At 43.6% G+C, this 25,880-nt stretch overlaps 1 protein-coding gene across 3 annotated transcripts in view; it reads right to left on the bottom strand.

Moving 5' to 3' along the window:
* The window catches only part of lsamp (limbic system associated membrane protein), a 1,225,843-nt gene that overhangs the window by 47,400 nt on the left and 1,152,563 nt on the right, over positions 1-25,880 (bottom strand). The window contains exon 8 of one of the 3 annotated variants that reach the window (XM_086006581.1): positions 802-837. The exons of the other annotated variants lie outside the window; for them this stretch is intronic. Coding sequence (XP_085862707.1) covers positions 802-837 — 36 coding nt within the window. The remainder of the gene's footprint in view (positions 1-801; positions 838-25,880) is intronic. 3 annotated transcript variants of the gene reach the window in all.

The following is a 25,880-nucleotide window of genomic DNA, read 5'->3' as shown; positions in this document are numbered from 1 at the left end:
CTGTGGATTTTTCATGTGCACGTGCTGTTTCAGTCTGTGGATTTTTCATGTGCACGTGCTGTTTCAGTCTGTGGATTTTTCAATCAGCCTTAGTGCTGTTTTATATTAGTGAAAAGAAAATTTTAAGATAAATTGCAAACATTTGAAAACATCAAATATTATTTGCAGCTGGTCCAATGATGCATGTGAATGAGTAACAATCAATGGGAGTGCAGCTGCACAGGCCATAATATCCACAGGAATCAGATACTGGTTATCTCCTGCACAGAAAAATTCAAAAACAGTCATACTTTTTAGACCATTTAAAAGAAAAGCTCATTGCTGATCAATTCAATGGAACTGGGGCCTGTACAAGATGCCCAAGAGGATGGCTGCACATTCAGTTTTGCTCTCCACAGATCAGTGAACAGCAATCCCAACTTTAAGAAATGTATTTATGCTTCAAAGGCACAAGCCCTTTGATGCAGCTCTGCTGCTAATCTTTCCAACCAGTTTCACCAAATTTGAAGCACTGTGGTTTCCATGGATACAGCACTACTTCCTGGGATTTTCAATCGATTTCTTTCTTCACTAGGGTCTGAGGTGAAGTGATTCAAACATTTCAGTGAAACAGTCTTAAAGGAGCATTTTCCATTTCAAGTAGCGACTTCATCCACACTGCTTATCATTTACATACATAACATGACACCAAGTGCAATCTGTACAGTCAGTACTCTCATTAAAATAGCGTGAAGGACACTTGATTCTAAACATTCCCAAAAGGATATCTTGTTTGGCAGAGGAAAGTGCCCAGATACTGACCTCTTTGTTTTGAATGCACAGTGGTTTCTATTTGCTCTAAAGAAAGAAACATAAAGATTACATTTATATGGAAAAATGTTTTCAGAATAAATACATAGCTTGTGCTGCAACAACCCACTTGTCAGCAAGAGATAGGGAAATACTGCCATCTGCTGGGCAAATGATGATACTACCAATGGAATATGAAGTTCAGACTGCAATACATAATTCAGGAAAATATATTTTTAGCCTCCTTATTATTTTCCTAATAGCTGCAAAAATATTAGATTAAACAAATTGAAATAGGTGGAGCCATCTTATCCTGCCAAATTCACAAATATATGTCTGCTATTGGGAAGTCACACAAAAAATTAATGTGACTTCAAATAAGATTCTAAAAATAAACAAACATACATAAAAAGGAAATGTGGAGCTGACCTACTCCACAGTGACTCCGACCTTTCTTTCCCTATTGTGATGACTCTTCTTTTCAACTCTTCCTACTTGCTGTCAATGCTTTTTGTTATTTATTTCAGTATTTTGCTTTCTTTCATTCTCTCTTTTCTGCACTGTGTCCCTTCATCTCTTTTCCCCATTTCAGTTTCTCTGATATCCTGCTTCTTATTCCTGCTGCCATTACATGTTCACATTATCCCTACAGCTTTATTTCTCACTTTCTTTTCCTTATTAATACTATTTTTTAAATTATTATGTTTTTAACTGTTTTATGTAACCTCTTTTATTTACTGTCCTTGCAGTCATTTGTCTGTGTTCTTCTCCATTATGGTATCTTTGAAATTTCTTAAGCTTTGTCCTTCTCCATCTTGGCATTCAAGCCTTGGGATTTCCTAGCCTTGTCTTCTCCGCCTTTCACCTCTATCTCTGCGAACTCTACAGGGTTTGAAAAACTCACCAACACGTGCACTGCTGTTACTATGGGGATTATCACTTACTAAAAAGGCACAAACAGTAAAATCAAACGAGAAGGAGCAAAATAAAGCAATGGAGAAATCAGAAAGAGTTACAGGCTGAAGCAACATGAGGAAATGTTAGAGAAGAAAAAGGAAAGTATTAAATCACATTTAGGTCACACCTCCATGGAGACACACCCTGTGCACTTCCTCGTTATACAGTTCCACCAGTAAAGGCTTGGGATCTGGTCAGCTGCTTGCTCTTTCAGTGCAGGAGCAGTGCATGGCATAGGGAGTTTGATAAATAATTAAATTGGATGAGGGAATTTAAAAAAAAATTAATACTGGAATACATGATGATTTGTAGCCAAGGTAACTGGATGCATATTCTTGCCATAAACGTAGTCAGCCATTGGTTATACAACAATAGTACTTCAGGAATTCATACCATTGATTTCACTGTGTGAGGTAACTCTTACAATGGACAGTACTGTGCACAGCTTAGAACAGAAGCAGAGAGCAGTGATAGGCAAGTCCATGTAAAAGGCTGCAATGATTTAAGTCTAGTAACTGGTGCAAATTAGGTCAGTGAGGTGGCAGTTTCAATGATACCACTAACTAGAGCATAGAAAGGCTAGGGTGCTGTTTATTCCTTCATGCAATCCCTAATGTGAGTATAATCATGGTGTGAGTGGAAGCCAAGCAAATCCCTACAGGGAAGCAGGGTAACTCAGGTGAATCGTCTGTTACAGGTCTATGTAACTCCAAGCAGTCAGTTTCACAGCAGACTTGGAAGAGACCCAGAAGCAGGTCTCTTGCCCATTCTCACTCAGCTGAGAAACAGTGAATGTCACAGGAGCAAAATAAAAAAATATTGTTCTAAATTAGGTGTAAGTATATAGGTCAGTGATTCGGTATGTTGAGCACTAGCCGTTGTGCCATGAAATACTGAGACATGGACTTGTGACTTTGAACCTCTTCACCGCTGAGCTCCTGATCTGAGCAGTACCTCAGGTTGGAAAGGCTAAATGGAGAGGCAGCCAACTGCTCTAGAGGCAAGAAGATTAGGGGGAAATTGTCGAGAGAGCTATCGCTGTTCTGCTTTCTCACACTTGGCAATGGCTAGTTCAATGAAGGCCGGGCTGCAGGTCAGCAGTACAGCCTCTGTGAAGATAGCACAAGGTAAAATAATTTTTAAAAATGTAAAAAGGGAGATGGAGGGAAATCGTGCATTAAAACAAATGTACGCTCAATGTAAAGAAAGCAAATCAGATCATACTAGCTGCCACCTTTCAGGGGATGATAAGAAGCAGCAATCTGCGCTGGTTTCTAGCACATCAAACTACTGTAATTTCTTTGTAGATTTCATTTCACTGAGATGGTTTCATAACTGAGCAGCAGATGACAGCAATGATATTTATTTGATGAAGGATTCAACTGAAAAAAGAAATGAGGAAATATCAAGGCAGTAATGAGTACATTGTAATGTAGGCAGTGCAGTGTTAGTGGTATTAGTCAGAACTAGTTGCTTGGTAAGTTGCACAGAACATGCTTTCTCAAATAGGGTTCCAGGGAAGGACTCCAAGGGCTCTTCAAGTGTTTTGCATTTCCCTTACAATATCTTAACCAGCAGTGCTCCCATTTCAGATTTGAAATATCCAGTCACACAACTGGATTTTAGGTTCTAGTTATTTAATTCGCTACAGAGTAAGATGATATTTTCACTCAGCTAATGCCAGGTTCAATTATTTCCAAGTTTAGGGCTGTAACATGTTAAACTGTTCTCAGCCATACCAAACTTAATAATGGTTATATTAGGAAGGTCCAAATGATAAAAACAGTTGAAACCCTGTAGAACAACTTCTACAAAAAGTTAACCAGCACTTGTGAACACAGTATAGGACCAGTTTGTACGTCTATATTAAGGCCAATACCCACTTTTTAATTACACTGTGCTATCCTACACTATTACACAGTGTATGCAACTATATTCTAGGTGAATATGGACTCTGCATATTCTATGAAGTGACCTGAAACAAGGGTGTTTCCAACAGCGTTAGCCTCTTTGTGAAACCGTACATGGCTCTCGTAATACAAAAACACAGCTGACAGGACTATGCTGCCAGCTCTCCTCATGCTCCAAACAGGAACATTATTGCTCAGAAATAACAAGAAGTCAGAACATAGTTTTCTTGTTTTCAAACACGAAAAATGGGTTGAAACAGATGCTTTAAGCTACAGTGAAGAAGGATTGCAACAACTATCCAATCTGTACCTGTTTTTAATAGAGGTAAATTATTAAAGGATCATAGATATATTCTTTATTCGATCATAATAAAAGGATAAAAACCTACACTATGGGATGGCACCTAGAGCTAATTTTCCCAACTTTGTGCTCCCACTGAGGAACCTCACTCAGAGACAGTACATATCCAAACTTCAGGCAAGTACTGCACAATTATGGTTGGAAAATCAGGAGCAGCGCTCACCCATATTTCAGAAATGCACTCCCAGTAGGTCTACTTGATACCATTTATTAACCACGAGTGAGACTGACTGCATTATTCACGAGCAATGCTATTATAGTGTTTGTTATTACACACTAGTTAGTAATAAATGACAAAAATTTCAGAGCTAAGTAAAGATGCTCATTACCATGTGTCCATCTGAATTCTACAGTGCAGCTGCCAATCATGCAAACACCTTCTAAGTCACTAGGAATGGCCTGAGAGCTTCCTGTACTTAAACTATTGAAGATGTTTCAATCTACATCGATACACCTTTCGTCTCAGAAAAAGTTAAACATTTACACAATAACACTTCATCAACACCAAACTATAAAGTCTCAGCAGTCCAACAATTCCAATACAAACAGTTCAAACAATAAAAGTCACTGCTATATAAAATCTATTGTGTGTGGTTCTCATGGAACTCTAATACACCCTGTTGTTAGGGTAGTGAACTTGTCCTTTGTGGTGTTGATGGGAGACTTTCCATTTGGAATCCTGTTGCTGTGCTGCTGTTAGTTCTAGCTCACTGTTTTGCTGAGGACTATTCACAGTGCTCTGTTGTGGCTGTGATTGGTTGACTGTGGATTACCTGGGCACTCTAATTGTTTTACGTGATGGATACCCATTCTCAGGTATCTTCAGAAATGATCTATTCTACTGTTTGCCATAAATTCCTCCTAATTGTAGGTTCGGATATCCACTTGTTGCACTTGTATTGGTCTCAATTACACTTTTCTTTTTGGTTTAAATCTGACAACTTTGTCTCTTAGCTTATCAAGTTTTTTTAAATTCATTTATGGGATGTGGGTGTTGCTGGCATGACCAGCATTTATTGCCCATCCCTAATTGCCCTTGAGAAGGTGGTGGTGAGCTGCCTTCTTGGACCACTGCAGTCCGTGTGGTAAAGGTACTCCCACAGTGCTCTAAGGGTGGGAGTTCCAGGATTTTGACCCAGCGACATTGAAGGAACTTTGATATATTTCCAAGTCAGGATGGTGTGTGACTTGGAGGGGAATTTGCAGGTAGTGGTGTTCCCATGCGCCTGCTGCCCTTGTCCTTCTAGGTGGAAGAGGTCGCGGGCTTGGGAGGTGCTGCCGAAGAAGCCTTGGCGAGTTGCTGCAGTGCATCTTGTAGATGGTACACACTACAGCCACGGTACGCCGGTGGTGGAGGGAGTGAATGATTAAGGTGGTGGATGGGGTGCCAATCAAGCGGGCTGCTTTGTCCTGGATGGTGTCGAGCTTCTTGAGTGTTGTTGGAGCTGCACTCATCCAGGCAAGTGGAGAGTATTCCATCACACTCCTGACTTGTGCCATGTAGATGGTGGAAAGACTTTGGGGAGTCAGGAGGTGAGACACTCGCTGCAGAATACCTAGCCTCTGACCTGCTCTTGTTGCCACAGTATTTATGTGACTGGTCCAGTTAAGTTTCTGGTCAATGGTGACCCCCAGGATATTGATGGTGAGGGATTCGGTGATGGTAAGCCCTTTGAATGTCATGGGGAGGTGACTAGACTCTCTATTGTCTGGAACTTGTGTTCTTTGGTTCTGTATTGTAGTACTGGGCCTGCTGGGCCAGGTATAGCTTGTCATTTACATCCTCGGTTTAAGAAGTTAACTTGCTGTAGGGAAGGAGTGTCTTGGATTGTGTAACAAATAGTATTTGAGCTGTTGAACTATCCAGTATCTCACTTGATGCATTGTACAAATTAAGAAGGATGAGGTAAGAGGTCAGTGCTAGACTCATGGAATTTCCTTAAGTTAAGTGATGGTCCAGTGTCTGACCTCACTTGGAATAAAATGGTGTGCGAAAATGGGCTTTCAATTTGACAATGACTTCTTTCCCTTTTTATCAGTCAGTCTGTCAATTTCTCAGAAATTATATTAGGTAATCTTTTCCATTCACTTCAAACAGATCGCAGCATATTCTGGTATTGGGCTAATAAAAGAGCCACTTTTCTGTTTAATTTGAAATTGCTTGTATATGTCATACCTTGCTAGGTACGTCTCTGTGTCCTTGTTCGTCAGAGTTCAGTAAATCAGTCTCTAACTCTCTGAAGACCATCTTTGATTCCAATGTTGCTTTAGAAAACTCTGCTTCAATCCGTCTCTCATACGTTGTGATACAACTACTTAATTCCCAATGAATATCAGTCCATCCAGTATGCTGAGCTCCGAACCAATGTTAAAATGCACAGCAATCTGGGATGCATTTCTTCTGTAAGCCCATTCTTTCTTTACTGTCATTCTCAACAATTCCACACCTTCATCTGATCCAGCAGCTTACCAAATCTTGGTAATTCTTCAGATGTAGGCACGTATTCTGGCACAATCTATCTCTTCCGGTTTCCAAACTTATGTTAACTGACGACCTCCTTGTTATTAATCTTTCTCACTGTGTGAGGTAGAAATACTCTGCCCAATGTGCCAGGAAGAAACTGCCCCTTGTCTCTCATAAATAACATCAAATTCATGTTTATATTTATAAAGATGTAACATAATTCTCTGGAAAAATTTTGGGAGCACTCATCACACTCTTTTTCAAAATGGCTTCAAATGATTTGCGATTACTTTCTACAATCATTTTCTTGCAAAGGCTTATTGCTCCAAAAATAATGGATGAGTTCTTTTTTTGATTTGAGCATAAATGTTTTTATATTTCAGCTGGGGATCTTGAGAGTAGGCTACATGCTGAACTTTTTGCACGAGACATGTTAACAGTCCTCTTTGAGATGTACTACATTCTAGAATTATATCCTCATTTGCGTCAAAGCATTTGTGCTGGTGCTTCAGGGAAGATCTTCTTTACCTGATCCAGACACTTATAGTGGCAGTCCTGTGTAAATTCATGTTTCTTTTTTAGTAGGTCATAAAGAGGAGCAGTTACTTCTGATAATTTTGGAGCAGCAAGATGCAGATAGTCACGCCAAGAATCCTTTGCATACTTTCTTTGTCAGTGAAGACAGCTCCAATGAGCTTGTATCAAGGACATTTACGACGTACAGAAGAATGTTCAAAAGTCTGATGTGTACTGAGTTAACTGTTACACATAAAGATATGGATATGGTTAAAAACATGTGTAAAAGATTGTGTTGGTCTGGCAAATTACTGAAGAATAATGAAGGACACAGAAGGTATGTAAAGGAGAGTGCAGGCAGACAGACAACTGCACTCATAAAGCATGCAATCAACTCTTGAAGACAAAGGACTGCTAACAAAGAAACTTTGAGGATAGTTAAAAACAAGAATAATATCAAAAATTGGATGTCTGATGTTATGGTCTAAGTACGGTAAGTAAACCATGGGAACTGGTCATAACAAATGGGTTATAATAGTCCTTAGAAGATAGGTGAAATCACTGTCATTAGATAAGAAAAGCCAGTGGCATGCCAGGAGATGACCATCTCCAGAAGATGAAGAAGAAGAAATCTTGATCCATGTGGACGTAAATGTACGTAAGCATGAGTTTATGTTATGTAATATAAGCGAATTCTGGCAAGGTTAGCTAGTAACTAATCATGTAATGAACAAATATTGAAGATGAATCAAACTCAGTGACTCCCTCTGTTCTTGGTTTCAAACTGATTGCGAATCAGATATTCACTGGTTTGATACTTCCTCTTTGAATAGCTGGTCTACACCGGGTATCTCATGGATCGGATATTATTTGAACAAATAAATGATCTTTGTGCATTGGGTGCTTGTAAGTGGCCCGGATGGACTCCCTCGACACCAAAGGCATAATTATTATTATTTAATTTACAACATCTGTACGAGAGACTAAAATATCATCTGTCAAAACAGCAACTGGCTCAAGACTTTCAAGTGTCTCATGAAGCCCTCTGTGAAATTCCTCAGGAGCTGGAGAGTTACACAACTATCTGTATCTTCCAAACAGTGTGGAAAAGGTAGTCAGCAGACTCGATTCTTCATCTGATGAATATGACAGACACATTTTTTGCATCCACAGCCATGAACCGTTTCACATTTGCTAGTTTTTTATTTTATTCGTCCATGGGATGTGGGCGTCGCTGGCAAGGCCAGTATTTATTGCCCATCCCTAATTGCCCTTGAGAAGGTGGTGATGAACCGCCTTCTTGAACCTCTGCAGTCCATGTGGTAAAGATACTCCCACAGTGCTGTTAGGGAGGGAGTTCCAGGAGTTTGACCCAGTGATGATGAAGAATCGGCGATATACTTCCAAGTCAGGATGGTGTGTGAGTTGGAGGGTGATACGCTTATCAATTACTTCATAAAAGGTGATGAGTCGAAGAAGAGATGATGAGTCGAAAGAAGAGATGAATAAGGCTTTTATTAGCTAAGAAGAGACCATGCTTCTTCGTGAGTGACTGAACAAGTCTGAACGAAACCCACACAGTGGTGGGTGGAGTCAGCTGAGGCATGCCTCCATACACAGCGCCACCCAGAGGTGGCAATATACAATACAGTGGTTTACCACATTCACCCCTTGTTTAATGTGAAGTCCGGCGGGGTGAAGGGTACTACAAGTTAAGTCTATCAGGAGGCCTTGTCTGACGTCCTGATCGTCGTGGTGGCGGTGGTGGTGTTGCAGCATCTGACGTCGGGTCTGGTGTCTGGGTGGTTGGCGAAGATTCCTGGGGCTTTGGCATGCCGTCTGCAGGGGTTGGGTTGGGAGGGGTGGTGGGGGATAACAGTGGTAAGGGGGATAACGGTGGTAAGGGGGATAACGGTGGTAATTCAGGGGTACCCGAGGGTGCGAGATCTCGTATGGAGACCGTGTCCTCCCGCCCGTCTGGGTATGTCACCCAGGCATACTGGGGGTTGGCGTGTAGGAGGTGCACCCGCTCGACCAGGGGGTCCGTTTTATGCGTCCTCACGTGCCTCCGCAGTAGGACGGGCCCAGGAGAAGTCAACCATGCCGGTAGCGAGGTTCCCGATGTAGACTTCCGGGGGAAAACGAACATTTTCTCATGAGGGGTCGCATTAGTGGCAGTACAAAGCAGTGACCGAATGGAGTGAAGCGCTGCAGGGAGGACCTCCTGCCAGCGGGAGGTCGGAAGGCCCTTAGATTTTAGTGCTAAGAGGACTGCCTTCCAAACCGTCGCGTTCTCCCTTTCCACCTGGCCGTTCCCCCGGGGGTTGTAACTGGTGGTCCTGCTCGTGGCGATACCTCTTGTTAGCAGGTACTGCCGAAGTTCGTCGCTCATGAACGATGAGCCCCTGTCGCTATGTATATAGCTGGGGAACCCGAACAGAGCGAAGATGTCATTCAGACACTTGATGACCGTGGTACTGGTCGTGTCTGGGCAAGGGATGGCAAAGGGGAAACGGGAGTACTCATCAACTATGTTGAGGAAGTACACATTGCGGTCAGCGGAGGGGAGGGGCCCTTTAAAATCGACGCTCAGGCGTTCGAAGGGGCGGGTGGCCTTGATCAGGCTTGCTCTGTCCGGCCTATAGAAGTGCGGTTTGCACTCGGCGCAGATTTGGCAGCTCTTGGTCATGGTCCTGACCTCCTCGATGGAGTAGGGCAGGTTACGGGATTTGATAAAATGGAAAAACCTGGTGACTCCCGGGTGGCAGAGGTCATTGTGGAGGGACTGCAGCCTATCACTCTGCGCGTTGGCGCATGTACCACGTGATAGGGCATCTGGGGGCTCATTGAGTTTCCCTGGCCGATACAAGATATCATAATTGTAGGTGGAGAGTTCGATTCTCCACCTCAAGATCTTGTCGTTCTTGATTTTACCCCTCTGCTTATTATTAAACATAAAAGCTACTGAACGCTGGTCAGTGAGCAGGGTAAATCGTTTCCCGGCCAGGTAATGCCTCCAGTGACGCACCGCTTCTACAATAGCCTGGGCCTCCTTTTCGACGGAGGAGTGTCTCGTCTCGGGGCCCTGGAGGGTCCTTGAGAAAAAGGCCACGGGTCTGCCCGCCTGGTTAAGGGTCGCGGCTAGGGCGAAGTCGGAGGCATCGCTCTCCACTTGGAAGGGGATGGACTCATCCACCGCGTGCATTGCGGCCTTCGCGATATCGTTCTTGATAAGAGTGAAGGCTGCACACGCCTCTGGTGTCAGGGGGAAGGAGGTGGCTTTGATGAGGGGCCTGGCTTTGTCTGCATAGAGGGGCACCCACTGGGCGTAGTAGGAGAAAAACCCCAGGCATCTCTTCAGTGCTTTTTGGCAGTGGGGAAGGGGTAGCTCCATTAGGGGGCGCATTCTGTCGGGGTCGGGCCCGATGACTCCGTTCTCCACCACGCAGCCGAGGATGGCCAGGCGCTTGGTGTGAAACATACATTTTTCCTTATTGTACGTTAGGTTCAGCCGTTGGGCCGTACGGAGGAAATTTGCTAGATTAACGTCGTGGTCCTGCTGGTCGTGGCCGCAGATGGTGACGTTATCCAAATAGGGGAAGGTTGCCCGCAGCGCGTTCTGGTCAACCATTCGGTCCATCTCCCTTTGGAAGACCGAAACCCCGTTGGTGACGCCGAAGGGGACCCTAAGGAAGTGGTAGAGGCGGCCGTTTGCCTCGAAGGCAGTATACTGGCGGTCCTCATGGCGGATGGGCAGCTGGTGGTACGCTGACTTAAGGTCGATGGTGGAGAATACTTTGTATTGCGCAATCTGATTGACCATATCAGATATGCGAGGGAGGGGGTACGCGTCCAGCTGGGTGTACCGGTTTATGGTTTGGCTGTAGTCGATTACCATGCGGCGTTTTGCAGTGGTTTTAACGACTACAACCTGGGCTCGCCAGGGGCTAGTGCTACCTTCGATAATGCCCTCCTTCAAGAGCCGCTCCACCTCAGAGCTGATAAAAGCTCTGTCCCCGGCACTGTACCGCCTGCTTTTGGTAGCGATGGGTTTACAGTCGCGGGTGAGGTTAGCGAACAGGGGAGGGGGGGGGACTTTTAATGTGGAAAGGCTGCAGGTGGTTTGCAGCGGACGATTTAAAAGTTGTTGGTTGCAGACTGTGAGTGGGGGGAGGGGTCCACCGTATGCTAGTGTGACACTCTTAAGGTGGCACTGAAAATCCAACCCTAGCAGGACGGCAGCGCAAAGACGGGGCAGGACTAGCAGTTTAAATTTTTGATATTCAGTGCCCCCTACTGACAGGGTCACCACACAGTAGCCGCTGATGTCCATTGACTGGGACTTGGACGCCATAGAAATGCGATGGTGCGTTGGCAGAATCGTGAGGGAGTGGCTACGTACCGTGTCGGGGTGGACGAAACTCTCTGTGCTCCCGCTGTCGATCAGGCAACTGGTGGCGCGGCCGTTTACCGCGATATCCATCATGGAGCTGGATAGATGGTGAGGGTGGCCTTGATCCAGCGTCACGGAGGCCAGTATGTGGCTTAGTGAGTCACTATAGTCATCCGCCGAGACGGTGGTCGGTTCCGGTGACGAAATGGCGGTTGAGTGCGTTGGATACGATGGCGGCGGATGCCATGCGGCCGGGGGTACACAAAATGGCGGATAAGATGGCTGCTCCCACGGCCCGCACGCTGCGCTGCTGGCTGGCTTCCCCTTGCAGGCGTTAGCGTAATGGCCTTTCTTCCCGCAGCCCGAGCAGGTAGCTGTCTTAGCTGGGCAGTGCGCTCTGGGATGTTTTAACTGGCCACAGAAATAGCATTTTTGGGCCTGGTTACTGGGCATCGAAGCAGTTCTTACCGGAGGCTGCTGTCTCGGTTGGGTCGCTGCAGCGGTTGGTGCCGGGGGCGGCGGTCCCGTGTCCCACGGTTTCGATTGCCATGTCTCGGCGCCGTTACGGGGGTATGCCTCGAGGTTTCGGTGGGCCTCCTCTAACGAGAGCGCAAGGGCAATTGCCGTCTTCAGGTCGGGTTCCTTGCTTTCTAGCAGTCTCTGCCGGGTGTGGTCTGACTGGAGGCCCCTGACGAAGGCATCACAGGCGAGTCCCTGCGCGTGCTCCACAGCCGTTACCACTTTACAATCGCAGTCTCTGCAGAGTGCCAGTAGCGCCCGTGCAAATGCCCCTACCGATTCTCCCGGTTGCTGCCTGCGGGATCCCAAGAGGTGTCGGGCGTAAATTGTGTTCACTGGGCGCGTATATTGCCCTTTTAGTAGCTCGAGGGCCGCCACGTACGTATTAGAGTCCCGGATTAGCATATATACTTGATGGCTCACCTGGGCGGTCAAAATTTTCAGTTTGTGATCCTCCTCTGTAACCTGTGAGATTGCGAGGAAGGATTCAAAGCAGCTCAGCCAGTGTTCAAACTTGGCTGATGCACCCACATCTTGAGGGTCGAGGTCCAGGCGTGGTGGTCTGAGGGCTCTCAGCAATGTCTGCTGTATCCGTTGCTGTTGTTGCTCCTCAGGTGTCGCCATTTAACTTTTAGCTAATAAAATTGATACGCTTATCAATTACTTCATAAAAGGTGATGAGTCGAAGAAGAGATGATGAGTCGAAAGAAGAGATGAATAAGGCTTTTATTAGCTAAGAAGAGACCATGCTTCTTCGTGAGTGACTGAACAAGTCTGAACGAAACCCACACAGTGGTGGGTGGAGTCAGCTGAGGCATGCCTCCATACACAGCGCCACCCAGAGGTGGCAATATACAATACAGTGGTTTACCACAGAGGGGAAATTGGAGGTGGTGGTGTTCCCATGCGCCTGCTGCCCTTGTCCTTCTAGGTGGTAGAGGTCGCGGGTTTGGGAGGTGCAGTCGAAGAAGCCTTGGCGAGTTGCTGCAGTACATCTTGTAGATGGTACACACTGCAGCCATGGTACGCCGGGGGTGGAGGGAGTGAATGTTTAAGGTGGTGGATGGGGTGTCAATCAAGCGGGCTGCTTTGTCCTGGATGGTGTCGAGTTTCTTGAGTGTTGTTGGAGCTGCACTCATCCAGGCAAGTGGAGAGTATTCCATCACACTCCTGACTTGTGCCTTGTAGATGGTGGAAAGGCTTTGGGGAGTCAGGAGGTGAGACACTCGACACAGAATACCTAGCCTCTGACCTGCTCTTGTTGGCACTGTATTTATGTGGCTGGTCCAATTAAGTTTCTGGTCAATGGTGACCCCCAGGATGTTGATAGTGGGGGATTTGACGATGCTAATACGATGCAATTGACGTTGAATGTCAAGGGGCGATGGTTAGACTCTCGCTTGTTGGTGATAGTCATTGTCTGGCACGTCTGTGGCGCGAAGTCAGCTATGATGCAAAATAGATAGTAACGAGCTTGGAAAGTTTTGTTAAGTGGCTTTGGCTCATTCCCTTTCATCACAACCACCACTGAACTGAGCCAGTCTGTTGGGACACTGACTAGTGCAAGAACTTTATATCAACAAACTCATTAATGTGCATCTCGACAAGTTCTTTTGAAACTAAAAGCAGTTTCTTGTTAGCAACTATGTAAATGGAACCTTAGAAAGTGCAGAATGATTTCTAACTTCCCTTCTCCTTTGAAGACATCCTGATACTTGGCCACTACATCTTGTTTTGTGAGTTTTGATGATTCTTCCATGATTCACTATCCCAAGATGCACTTGTTGGATGACTTTAGCTGTAGATGAGGTCTACATTTGCTTGGCATCAATGTTGAACTTCTTGTTCCTCTTGGGGTTTTTAACATTAATGTTTTATCCCAGTGGATTCATTTCTGTTTTGTTGAACATGAGTGGTGAAAACGTTTGAATCCTGTAGCTCTCTATCACTTGGATCTTCACACATCCTATAGCATTTCTTGTTAAATAGATCCTTGACTGTAGCACCATTGCCTAACTGAAATCTGTCTTACTTGTTGTTTTTGAGCATGTTGAAATATAAATTGTTGGCATACTAATCTTTGACAGATTCAACAGTTGAAAGTGAGAGAATGTGACCTTCATACGAGTCACCATTAGTCTTATCTGCTGTATGCAGCCACTGTTTGCCTTTGTTCTGGAATCTGGACACTTGGGCAAGAAATGGTTCTTTCTCTGTACATCTGCAACATCTGTCAATTTAGCTGAAAATCACATGGGCTGAAGGAAGCTGGCTTTTCTTGATTCAAACATTCCTTATTTTTTTATCACTTTCTGAAACATTCTAGTAGAATCACAGTGAGTTACTTCCATTTCTAACACCTTGTAATGATTGTTATTATGGTCAGTAATATAGACAAAGTTTTCAGGCCTAAATCAATATGCTCTTTACTATGTAGTCATCCTAATTCTACACTGCAGCTGTCAATCATAGCTTGGGAACTTCCTGTGCTTCACTATTGATACAAATTTTGAATTCATTATCGATATAGAGATAATGTGGAGCATGAAAATTCCACTTTGAGTATACTTAACTCTTATTTAACTATCCACCATTTTAATTATTTACAATTAGTGTGAAATGGAGCCAGTAATCTGCCGAAGGCTGTAGAAGCCATGTAGTATTACAACATTCATCCAACTGAAGGTCTATGTAATACATTTTCTGTTATCTCACATACTTGGAAGAAAAAAAATGTATCACCTAGAAGTCCTCTCTGCATGTCTGGAGGGAAGTGATTCCTTTAAAATGAGGCTTCCATCATGAAGATGAATGGATTAAGACTCCTTAAAAATGGACAGAATATTTTTAATCTTCACACAATGTGAAGGGGAAATCATAGTGTGTCATTAACCTGTGATGGGGAACTCACAGATCAGATCCATCATTCAAAACCTGCTCAAGCCTAAGATATTATATAGGAAAATGGAGTAAGAAAGTGCCAGATTCAGGAAAATTAATAACTGAATGTCACAGAATAGAAAGGCTCTGTTCTGTCAAGCGACTATTTCAGAAGACAGTTAAAAATGATGGATTTGTGAAAAAAAGGTTAAGGTGTCTGACACATACAGACCAGGTTAGAAAGAGGTCTAAGAGAAACTGTTGCGGTGCTAAATTTCTGTCCTAAATCAGACTCAGAAATGTCAGAAAGTTAATCTTTTCAAAGAGTTTTAGATATGGACTAAAACAATCTTTGCAGATGCTAAATATCAGATATGCATCAATTCGAGTACAAAAGAACAGTGATGAAAGGCAAAGAAACTAGGCACAATCAACTGGTAAAGGAATAACTAACCCATGAGAGGTAATAGTGTGACGCAGGAAGATAATTATGGCAGAAAAACTTATCTACAGGTGTAATACAAAACCTAGCTTTGGATGAAATTCTTCAGAGCAATTCACCAGTGAGACCATCTTCCTTACAGAGGGGTTTCACTCACAATGACCTGAGGAATGCATATTGCCCATTTAAGTTTTTCTCCAGCTAGTTGTCATTTTTTTAGTATTATTATTTCACTGATAAGTATATCTGCTGTACTTATTATTACAGATGTCATGTTAGACAAGCTGAAAAAATTCAAACATTTTTAGACGATTATGTCAGAGGTTATGTTTTAAAAACAGAAAATTCTGGAAATAAACAGCAGGTTGATCAGCATCTGAAAACATAAAACATAGGTTAACATTTCAGATAGAGACCCTTTGTCAGAACTCACCTTTTCTCAGATGATGAAGGATCTGCTATGTATTTCGAGCATATTCTGTTTTTATTTCATAGGTTTAGCACTTGCAGGTTTTTTTTTTAAATCATTTTATCTCTGGTGTTTGTATTCTCAGATTTGCCAAGAGTGCCATCCAGTGATGCCATCTTGTCACAACAGGCTGGCTCTTTTGTTTCACTTGGAAATTTGGAATTGCTGCAAACACTTCAATTTCCCATTTTAATTGACGCAAGAATTCACCCGCTTTAGCACTCAGCAAGTTAAAGGTCATTAGCAATAATGAACTGTCAGCTCCTCTCCTTTCCATGTGATGTACTCCCTTATCAAATAAATGTGACTGCCACTAATGACTGTGCCACAATGTCTTTGAAGCAAGCAGCTCATATCCTGCTCCAACAGCTGTGCAGCAGGGGAACAGTAAATTGCGCACGTTTTGAACAGTGATATCATTGGAGCAGCAGAGTTATTTATTCTAGCCTGGTCTGTAGATATGCTTTAAACATTACTCGGGAGCACTTATCAACTCCAGAACATCTACTGTGTAATGGAGGCTGGGGTTTTTAAAAGATCCTTTTCCTAGTGTGGTTATTTAGTAATGTTTGTGGAGCTGTGAATCTTACTTTTAACTTCCCAGGTCCCTTCAGTTATACAGGGCCTTGGTGAGATCACACCTGGAGTACTGTGTGCAGTTTTGGTCTCCTTACCTAAGAAAGGATATACTTGCCATAGAGGGAGTGCAGCGAAGGTTCACCAGACTGATTCCTGGGATGGCAGGACTGTTGTAGGAGGAGAGATTAGGTTGACTAGGTCTGTATTCACTAGAGTTTAGAAGAATGAGAGGGGATCTCATTGAAACGTATAAAATTCTGACAGGGCTAGACAGACTGGATGCAGGGAGGATGTTTCCCCTGGCTGGGGGGTCTAAAACGAGGGGTCACAGTCTTAGGATACGGGGTAGGACATTTAGGACTGAGATGAGGAGAAATTTCTTCACTCAGAGGGTGGTGAACCTATGGAATTCTCTACCACAGAAGGCTGTGGAGGCCAAGTCACTGAATATATTTAAGAAGGAGATAGATAGATTTCTAGACACAAAAGGCATCAAGGGGTATGGGGAGAGAGGGGGAATATGGTGTTGAGAGAGGATCAGCCATGATCATATTGAATGGCGGAGCAGGCTCAAAGGGCCGAATGGCCTACCCCTGCTCCTATGTTTCTATGCCGTCCACAGCTCACTTGCAATATGAAATGTGCCCAACTTCTGATATCTTGCAGCTTCTGATATGCACTCCCAACATGCTGCCTATTTCAGGTCTGAAAATGGGTCAAAATTGAATTTCCACCTCACTGACTCATAAGAACATAAGAAATAGGAGCAGGAGTAGGCCATTCAGCCCTTTGAGCCTGCTCCGCCATTCAATAAGATCATGGCTGATCGTCTACCTTAACTTCACCTTCCCGCACTATCCCCATATGTTCCCTCAGTTACCAAAAACCTATCAATTTCTGTCTTGAATATACTCAATGACTGATCATCCATAGCCCTCTGGGGTAGAGAATTCCAAAGATTCACAACCCTTCAAGTGAAGAAAGTTCTCCTCATCTCAGTCCTAAATGGCCGACCCCTTATTCTGAGTCTGTGACCCCTGGGTCTAGACTCCCCAGCCAGGGGAAACATCCTTCAAGGATCTACCCTGTCAAGCACCTTAAAAATGTTATATGTTTCAATGAGATCATCATTCTTCTAAACTCTAGGGAATATAGGCCTAGTCTCCTCAATCTCTCCTCGCAGGACAATCCCCCTATCCCAGGAATCAGTCCAGTGAATCTTCGTTGCACTCCCTCTACGGCAAGTATATCCTTCTGTTAGAAATTAGGGGTACCTAGGTACCTAAAATATATATGGTTATGCAAATTAAATTGTGATGCGAATAATACTGTATTTAAATTATTGTATTAGAACTTGAGACAAGTAAGGGGTTCATAGAATCATAGAATGGTTAGAACACGGAAGAAGGCCATTCGGCCTGTCGAGCATGTGCTGGCTCTCTGCAAGAGCATTTCAGCTAGTCCCACTCCCCCGTCCTTTCCCCATAGCCCTGCAAATTTCTTTCCTTCAGATACTTATCCAACTCCCTTTTGAAAGCCATGATTGAATCTGCCTCCACCACCCAGGCAGTACATTCCAGATCTTTAACACTCGCTGCGTAAAAAAGTTTTTTCTTGCGTCGCCTTTAGTTCTTTTGCCAATCACCTTAAATCTGTGTCCACTGGTTCTCGACCCTTCTGCCAAAGGGAACAGTTTCTCTCTATCTACTCTGTCCAGACCCCTCATGATTTTGAACACATCTATCAAATCTCCTCTCAATCTTCTCTGCTCTAAGGAGAACAAGCCCAGCTTCACCAATCTATCAATGCAACTGAAGTCCCTCATTCCTGGAATCATTCTCGTCAATCTTTTCTGTATCCTCTCTAAGGCCTTCACATCCTTCCTAAAGTGTGGTGCCCAGAATTGAGCACATTACTCCACTTGGGGCCGAACCAGTGTTTTAAACAGGTTCATCATAATTTCCACACTTTTGTATTCTATACCTCTATTTATGAAGCCCAGGATCCCGTAAGCCTTTTTAACTGCTTTCTCAACCTGCCCTGCCACCTTCAACGATTTGTGCACATATACCCCCAGGTCTCTCTGTTTGGGCACCCACTTCAGGATTGTACCATTTAGTTTATATTTCCTCTCCTCATTCTTTCTACCAAAGTGTATCACTTCACACTTTTTTGCATTAAATTTCATCTACCACGTGTCCGCCCGTTTCACCAGCCTGTCTGTGTCTTCCTGAAGTCTATCATTCTCCTCCTCACTGTTCACTATACTTCCAAGTTTTGTGTCTTCTGCAAATTTTGAAACTGTGCCCTGTACACCCAAGTCCAAGTCATTAATATATATCAAGAAAAGCAGTGGTCTGAGAACCGTCCCCTGGGGAACAGCACTGTATACCTTCCTCCAGCCTGAAAAACAACCGGTCACCACGACTCTCTGTTTCCTATCATTTAGCCAGCTGCCACTGTCCCTTTTATTCCACGGGCTTTAACTATTTGGCACTTTGTCGAACACCTTTTGGAAATCCATGTACATATTACGTCAACTGCATTACCCTCATCAATCCTCTCTGTTACCTCATCAAAGAACTCGATTAAGTTAGTTAAACACGATTTGCCTTTAACACATCCGTGCTGGTTTTCCTTAATTATTCCACACTTGTCCAAATGACTGTTAATTTTGTCCCTGATTACTGTTTCAGAAAGCTTCCCCACTACCGTAGTCAAACTGACTGGCCTGTAGTTGCTGGGTTTATCTTTACACCCTTTTTTGAACAATGGTGTAACATTTGTAGTTCTCCAGTCCTCTGGCACCACCCTCATATCTAAGGAGGATTGGAATATTATGGCCAGTACCTCAGCGATTTCCTCCCTTAATTCCCTCAGCATCCGAGGATGCATCCCATCCGCTCCTGGTGATTTATCGACTTTAAGTACAGCCAGCCTTTCTAATACCTCCTCTTTATCAATTTTTATCCTATCAAGTGTCTCTACTACCTCCTCTGTTACTATGTCTATGGCAGCATCCTTTTCCTTGATGAAGGCAGCTGCAAAGTACTTGTTTAGTACCTCAGCCACACCATAGAAGAATGAGAGATCTCATTGAAATTCTGACAGGGCTAGACAGACTGGATGTAGGGAGAATGTTTCCCTTGGCCGGGGGGTCTAGAACAAGGTGTCACAGTCTCAGGATATGGGGTAGGACATTTAGGACTGAGATGAGGAGAAATTTCTTCACTCAGAGGGTGGTGAACCTGTGGAATTCTCTACCACAGAAGACTGTGGAGGCCAAGTCACTGAATATATTTAAGAAGGAGATAGATAGATTTCTAGACACAAAAGGCATCAAGAGGTATTGGGAGAGAGCAGGAATATGGTATTGAATGGCGGAGCAAGCTCGAAGGGCCGAATGGCCTACTCCTGCTCCTATATTTCTATGTTTCAGGTAGTGCAGCACCTATAGCCTGCTCCCGGGCCAAAGCCAATGCCACTATGAGCTAGCCACTAGAAGGCAGGCACTCAAGAGCAGCCCAAGGATGACTCTGCTTCCTATTTTCCCTCATTGCTGTAGACAGGTCTCTGCTTTATGCAGTGAAGTGGAGCTATCATCAGAGTATGGAATCTAACCAACATCCTCCTCCACTATCACAATGCCTCATGTTGGTTTTAAATAATGCTGCAGTTTGTTTTCCTTCACAATCTTTGTTCATTTATTTTCTCCTTTAAGATTCCCCCATTAATACCACACACCATGCACTGTCCAAAAGGATAGGGCAGGACCGCAGTGCCCAGGCTTCTTGCTAAGTTACTCTTAAGGTGATTACTAGGAAATGCTTGTGGATGGCTGCATTGCCAATACTTGTGATTTATTCACATGTCCTGCAACTTGTGGAAGCTTTTCAAATGCTTGTACTTCATACGGGAAATTTAAATACCTAAAAAAACCTCAGTTTAAATGTGCTGTGTAAGCTTTAAAAAACATCTGCAAATTGTGGGACTTGTGATTGAATCATGAGTGTAGGGAACCCCAGAAAGGTAAAAATGACTCCCCTGTTGAATTTTCTCTTCATCCTTGTGGTGCACTGATTGATCGCTGCGCAGTTCTACCCCTCCCTCTTCCACATGAAACAATGAAGACTGAGAACTCATTAGATGGAAGCCCGCATGTACAAACTGGCACCTGTGGGACAGAGTATTACCAGGCTGCCAGTATAATTTTGTTTAATGCAATTTAGAAAGCTACTATTGAATGGTAGAACACTGGTTCCAATATGCAATTCTCTGTATGAAGGGATGGAATCACTGTACTACTGTCCTGTGCTTCCCAGTGACCAGCTAAAGAGCAGGACTGGTAAAAGCTTGCAAACAGATAAAATACCTGCCTTCTTAGTTGTGAAATGATGCAGGTGAATGGAGAGGTAGTGTAGAAAATCACTTAAAAATGCAAGGGAAGATAGTTTTAACATTTTTCATGTCTGACCAAAGCTAAGGTCAGATGTGCTATGGGTGCCTGTAGGACTCAAAATGCATGTGTCTTTTAGGTTATTTGTCAGGATATGAGAAATCCAACTTATTGGTTCAGGGTTAAAAATCACAGAACAAGTCCTGACAAGGAGCACTTACTTTCCCCAACTTTATGTGTATACCCTGAATGCTGAAACTTTGAACCATATTGGTTCTGCTTAAATTCCTGCATATTGGCAACTATTCCAGAAACTGCTAATTTTATCAGCTTGGATGCTGATTTGCTCATCCGTGAGCACTATGAGTTGGAGTCAATGTTAGTCTAGGTAATGAGGCCACTCTTCCAACAGAGTCATGCAGAAAGTAATTACTATCTTTTTTCATCAGTAAACTTCATTTTTATTCAGCTCCTTCTGGCGATTGATTTTCCTGCTTTGCTTCGTTTAGTTTTTATTGTACACACTGTGTAGATAGTGCCACGGAAACATGTATCCTACAGCAAACACTCGGCCACTTTTACAGGATACATGGGCCATTTGTATCAGAGTATGCATCATTTATGGGGCTGAGCTGGTCAATCCATAAATACCACCTCTATCACCAACAAAACTTGATTTTTTTTTAACTTTCAAAACAAATTTCGACATATCCGTTGGCTCTTGTCATATTGTCAAGTACTGATTGCTCTGTCGTGGTGCAAGCATCTGCTATAGAAGTCCACACTAAGATATTGTAAGCTCATAAGAAGTAAAAGGATAGTTAAAGAATGGTAGGGTCACTTAGATAGGAAGGGGGCATCTTGTGCTTGAGTGTGAGGCAACATTGGAGATGGTTTCTTAGTATTTTGCCTCAGTTTTTACACAGGAAGGTGAAAATGGGACTGTCGGAGTGTCTGATAAGGATGTTAAAGACCCACTACTAGAGACAGATGAATGGGATTAAAAGTTTTCCAAATATCTTTAGAAACAGAAATGTGCCTGTGGACTGGAAAGTGGCACACCCCTGTTTAAAAAAGGTGGCAAGGGATGAGCCAGGAAGCTACAAGTCAGTTATTCTTAACTCGGTTGTGTGTAAACTTCTTGGGGTGGAATTCCCTGTGGGGGCGTAATCGGGAAGTTACATCCAAAATTACGCCTTTCGTTCACCCATTTTGCTGATGTCTAATTCACACAAATTTCTCACCAATCTCATTAACACACAAATGCAAAAATGGGCGTAAACAAGCGGAAATCAGTGTAAATAATTGAGGCCTGAGGAAAGTGCCAAATCACATCACATGTTCCTTATCGTTTATACAGCATATTTAAGAACATGCAATTGTGGATGCTTTTCAATTTTTATTATGACTTATACTGATGCCATAAAAATGCATTCAAAGAAACAGAAAATACAGAGCAGGTCTCAGTGACGACAAATAAAACAAACCTTAATAAAACCTAAAATTCTGGGCTTAATTTTGAACCAGTGTAATTGCTGGAAATTTGTGTGTATGGCTCTTTAGACTGGAGGCGGAGCCATTATAATGAGCCAAGATGTGTTTGGGGGCAGAGATCAATAGACTGGCATAAAAGAGCGAGGAAATTTGATGTAGTGTCCTTACATGAGCAACACAATTCCCCCTGAGTTTCCTTGATCTTTTACACCAGGAAGGAAAAATTCAGTTGTTTGCACCTCCCATTAGTGCCTTAAGAGGGCGCCAATTGGGGTGCAAAGCAACTAGAGGCCGGGCGCAGCGATGTTTGCGCTGCTCGTGAAATTAACTAGACATTTTGCAGCGGCGCTAAACACTACCGCCATGATCTCCTGCGCCGGCAGATCGTGATGTCAGTCGAGTGCGCAACGCCCCGTTAGCGCCCCAGATTGGATATTGAGTGGTGCCCCCTGCCTTGCCGCCTGCCGCTAGCAACGACAGGTTGAGGGGAGCGTTTTGCTGTCAGAAAGGGACTGGGGGAGTGCTATTTAAAGGCGACCGCTTCCTGCCTTTTTTTGTCGGTGACATTTTTGCACCACGCATTCTGAGAGAGAGAGAGAGAGACTTCTGGAGAGATTCAACGCTGTGTGAAGGAGTTTTGAGTACTGAGCAGCACTTTGCAGGTTCATTTTGATTTGCCCTTCCTTGCTTCGCCAGCGCTCTGAGGTAGCGCCTCGCTCCTCGGCCTTTGCGCCTTAAGACAGGTGTGAAGCGCCTGATTTAGCACTCCAATCACCTCCAGGAGCGATAAAAGCCAAGTTGGCTGTCGGAGGCGATAATTAGCGCCATGCGCTAAACTTTGCGCACGGCCGATAATGGCGCCCCAAACGGGGCAATACTGAATTTTTCCCCCCAGGTATTTGCTTTATGCCCTAATTACACATGTAAATTACATGGGCGCAAATTCTCAGGAGATTCTATCCACTACAGTCCATAATATCAGATGAAATTAGTGGACACTTAGAAATGCATGGGCTAATCACGAACAATCTGCATGGATTTATAAAGGGCAAGTCATGCTCGACTAGGTTCATTGTAGTTTTCAAGGACAGGTTCAGTTGATGGGGCCCTGTTCAGGACTGGGTTAAAATTCCATCAGGGACCCATGTACGTCATGGAACCGCGATTTGCATTTATTGATGAGGCTTCTGCTGGAGCAGTGATCGACAGACTGGTATAAAAGAGCAAGGAAATTTGGGTTTCGGAGCCGGAGCCTCATCCACCACCAAAACCAGCAGCATTAAAATTGCAGATCAGCGTGAACAGAGCGGGAAATGCAGGAACTGCTTTCCTACTCCTCTTCTGTCAATTGGGAAGAGTTAAAATTGCCCTGTCTATTTTTTGATGATGTTGGTTGAGGGATAGATATTGGCCAGGGCACCAAGCGAACTCCCTGCACTTCTTTGAATAGTGCCAGGGGATCTTTTACATCTGCCAAAGAAAGCAGATGGAGCCTCAGTTTAACATCTCATCTGAAAGGCGGTACCTCGATTGTGCACCACTCCCTCAGTACTGCACTGAAGTATCAACCTGGAATAAATTCTGAAGACTCTGGAGTAGGACTTGAATCCATAACCTTCTGACTCAGAGGTGTCAGTGAGCCAAAGGTGATAAATAAAGATTCTTAAACTGGAAGAAGAAAGCGATGTAGGAATGCAGGTAAGGAGATGATTAAAGGATGGAAAACGTGTAGAAGAGGTCATCAAAAAGGCAAATATGGTTCCACAGTTTATATATAGGGCATTGAATATAAAACAAAGGGAGAGATGTTTAATTTGTACAAGATAATGGGCCAGTAATTCCGATCCCAATGCGTGAGTACGGATGGGGTACTCACGCGTGGGCCCGTTGGAAGTGCCAGATTTCAGCATGCACAGCGCATGCGTGGGAAACTGGCATTTCCTGTCCTCTGAACCAAGGGGTTCAGGGGACGAACGCGTGCGCGCAGGAGTCTGCGCGTGCGCGCTGAAATTCCTTTTTTCCCACAGGTTTGCGCGTGTGTAAGGGCCTCTCCTTTTTACGAATGTAAAAAGGAGACGTAAGGACTTCATTCTTTAAGGTAAGTGGTCTATTACTTAAAATTATAACATTTTTTCCACAGCTTTATTGTTTTTAAGGACTTTACAGTAAGGTAAGTGTAGTTTTAGACCCGATTTTTTTTTAAATTATTTTTTTCAAAAATTTGATTAATTGTTTAAAATAGTTTTTTAAAGTTATTTATAGTTTATTTAATTATTGGGATGTTTTTTAAAATTTTATTTAAAGTTAAACTAGTCTTTTGGGTGCCCGTACTTTTCATGAGTTTGACAGTTCTTACTATCAAACTCATGAATGAAGTTTCCCCTCCCCTGATTGGCTGCACAGTGCTCACCTGATCCCAGCTGGCATATCGCACTAACTACGCCACTGGATCAGGTAAGCACAGCGCGCCGACATCTGAACCGGGCCAGTGACAGGAATTCCAAGCAGGCCCAGGCTTCAGATGTCGGCGCGCCGGGTGAATGCATATCGGGGGCTTGCACGTGCGGCAAGCCCACGATCCTAATTTCTGGGCCAATAGTTAGGCCCCAGTTGAGTATTGCATGCTGTTCTGGGAACCCCATTAAAGGGAATCATGGAAAGGTTACAATGAAGATTCACTAGAATGAATCCACAAATGAGTGACAGTGATTATAAATAAAGGCTTGTAAAATTGATTGTAAAAAAGATTAAGGAGGTTTTCAAAATTCTAAAAGGTTTTGAGAGGGTAAATAGTAAAACATAATTTCCACTGGTTAGCAAATCGGTAATAAGGGAGCGTGAATTCAGGATCATCACCGGGAGAATGAAAGGCAAGTCAAAAGACATTTTTTCCACACAGAACACAGAATGTTGTATCACAAGTGGCTTTTTAAGCAGAGATGATAAAAACAGAATTGGTTAAATATTTGAAATATGAAAGGATATTGGGAAAAGTTCAGGGAAATCGGTTAAAGTAGATAGTTCCAGGTGTAGAACTGGCACTGGCACCAGCATAATCATTTCTCTGATTCTATGCATGTGCCATAGAGTCACAAGTGTGAATTGGCAGTTTTTACTTTCACTACTTTCTGATGCAACAAATATGGCCTCCCTCCCACTGGATAATTCAGGATCCTTTTTAAATGAAAGTGTTTGGCAAACATTTTTTGTTTGTTTTGAAAGGAGAAAAATTAGTGCTTGAACAGGTGAAGTGAAGATATTTTTTGATGCAAATTATTGCAACATGTGTTTGCAAAGAAACAAGCAAAAAATGTGTAAAGTATTTTCAAGAATATGGAGCCCATTAAAATCGTGGTGCGTGTGCATGTCGGGTAAGAAACAGGATCAGGCGACGCTCTTCAACCTTGTTCTTCTTCATTACTTTCAGTCTCCCTTCTCGTGTTTGATCAGGTATCTGCCAAGACTCGGTTTCACAGCCACATCATTTTCCTCAGCAACTGTCTCCGGTTCCGACTTATTCCACATGGATTCCAACTCAACTTCCACGCTTCATGTTTCGGATCCACCCAGGATTACAAATATCTCCAAGATATTCATCGTTCCTCGAACTACTGCTCTCGCCGCATCCTGAGATCCACGCGCAATGCCATGCGTCGCCACATGAACACTCTCGACCTCTCTCTTCAGCAACACCGGCGCACTCTATCTCAA

The sequence above is a fragment of the Somniosus microcephalus genome, chromosome 14 (assembly GCF_052327205.1).
Source record: "Somniosus microcephalus isolate GS21.2 chromosome 14, FLI_Smic_1.0, whole genome shotgun sequence".
Lineage (NCBI taxonomy): Eukaryota > Metazoa > Chordata > Chondrichthyes > Squaliformes > Somniosidae > Somniosus > Somniosus microcephalus.
The sequence above is the reverse complement of the archived record's forward strand: the minus strand, read 5'-3'. Positions and strand labels throughout refer to the sequence as shown.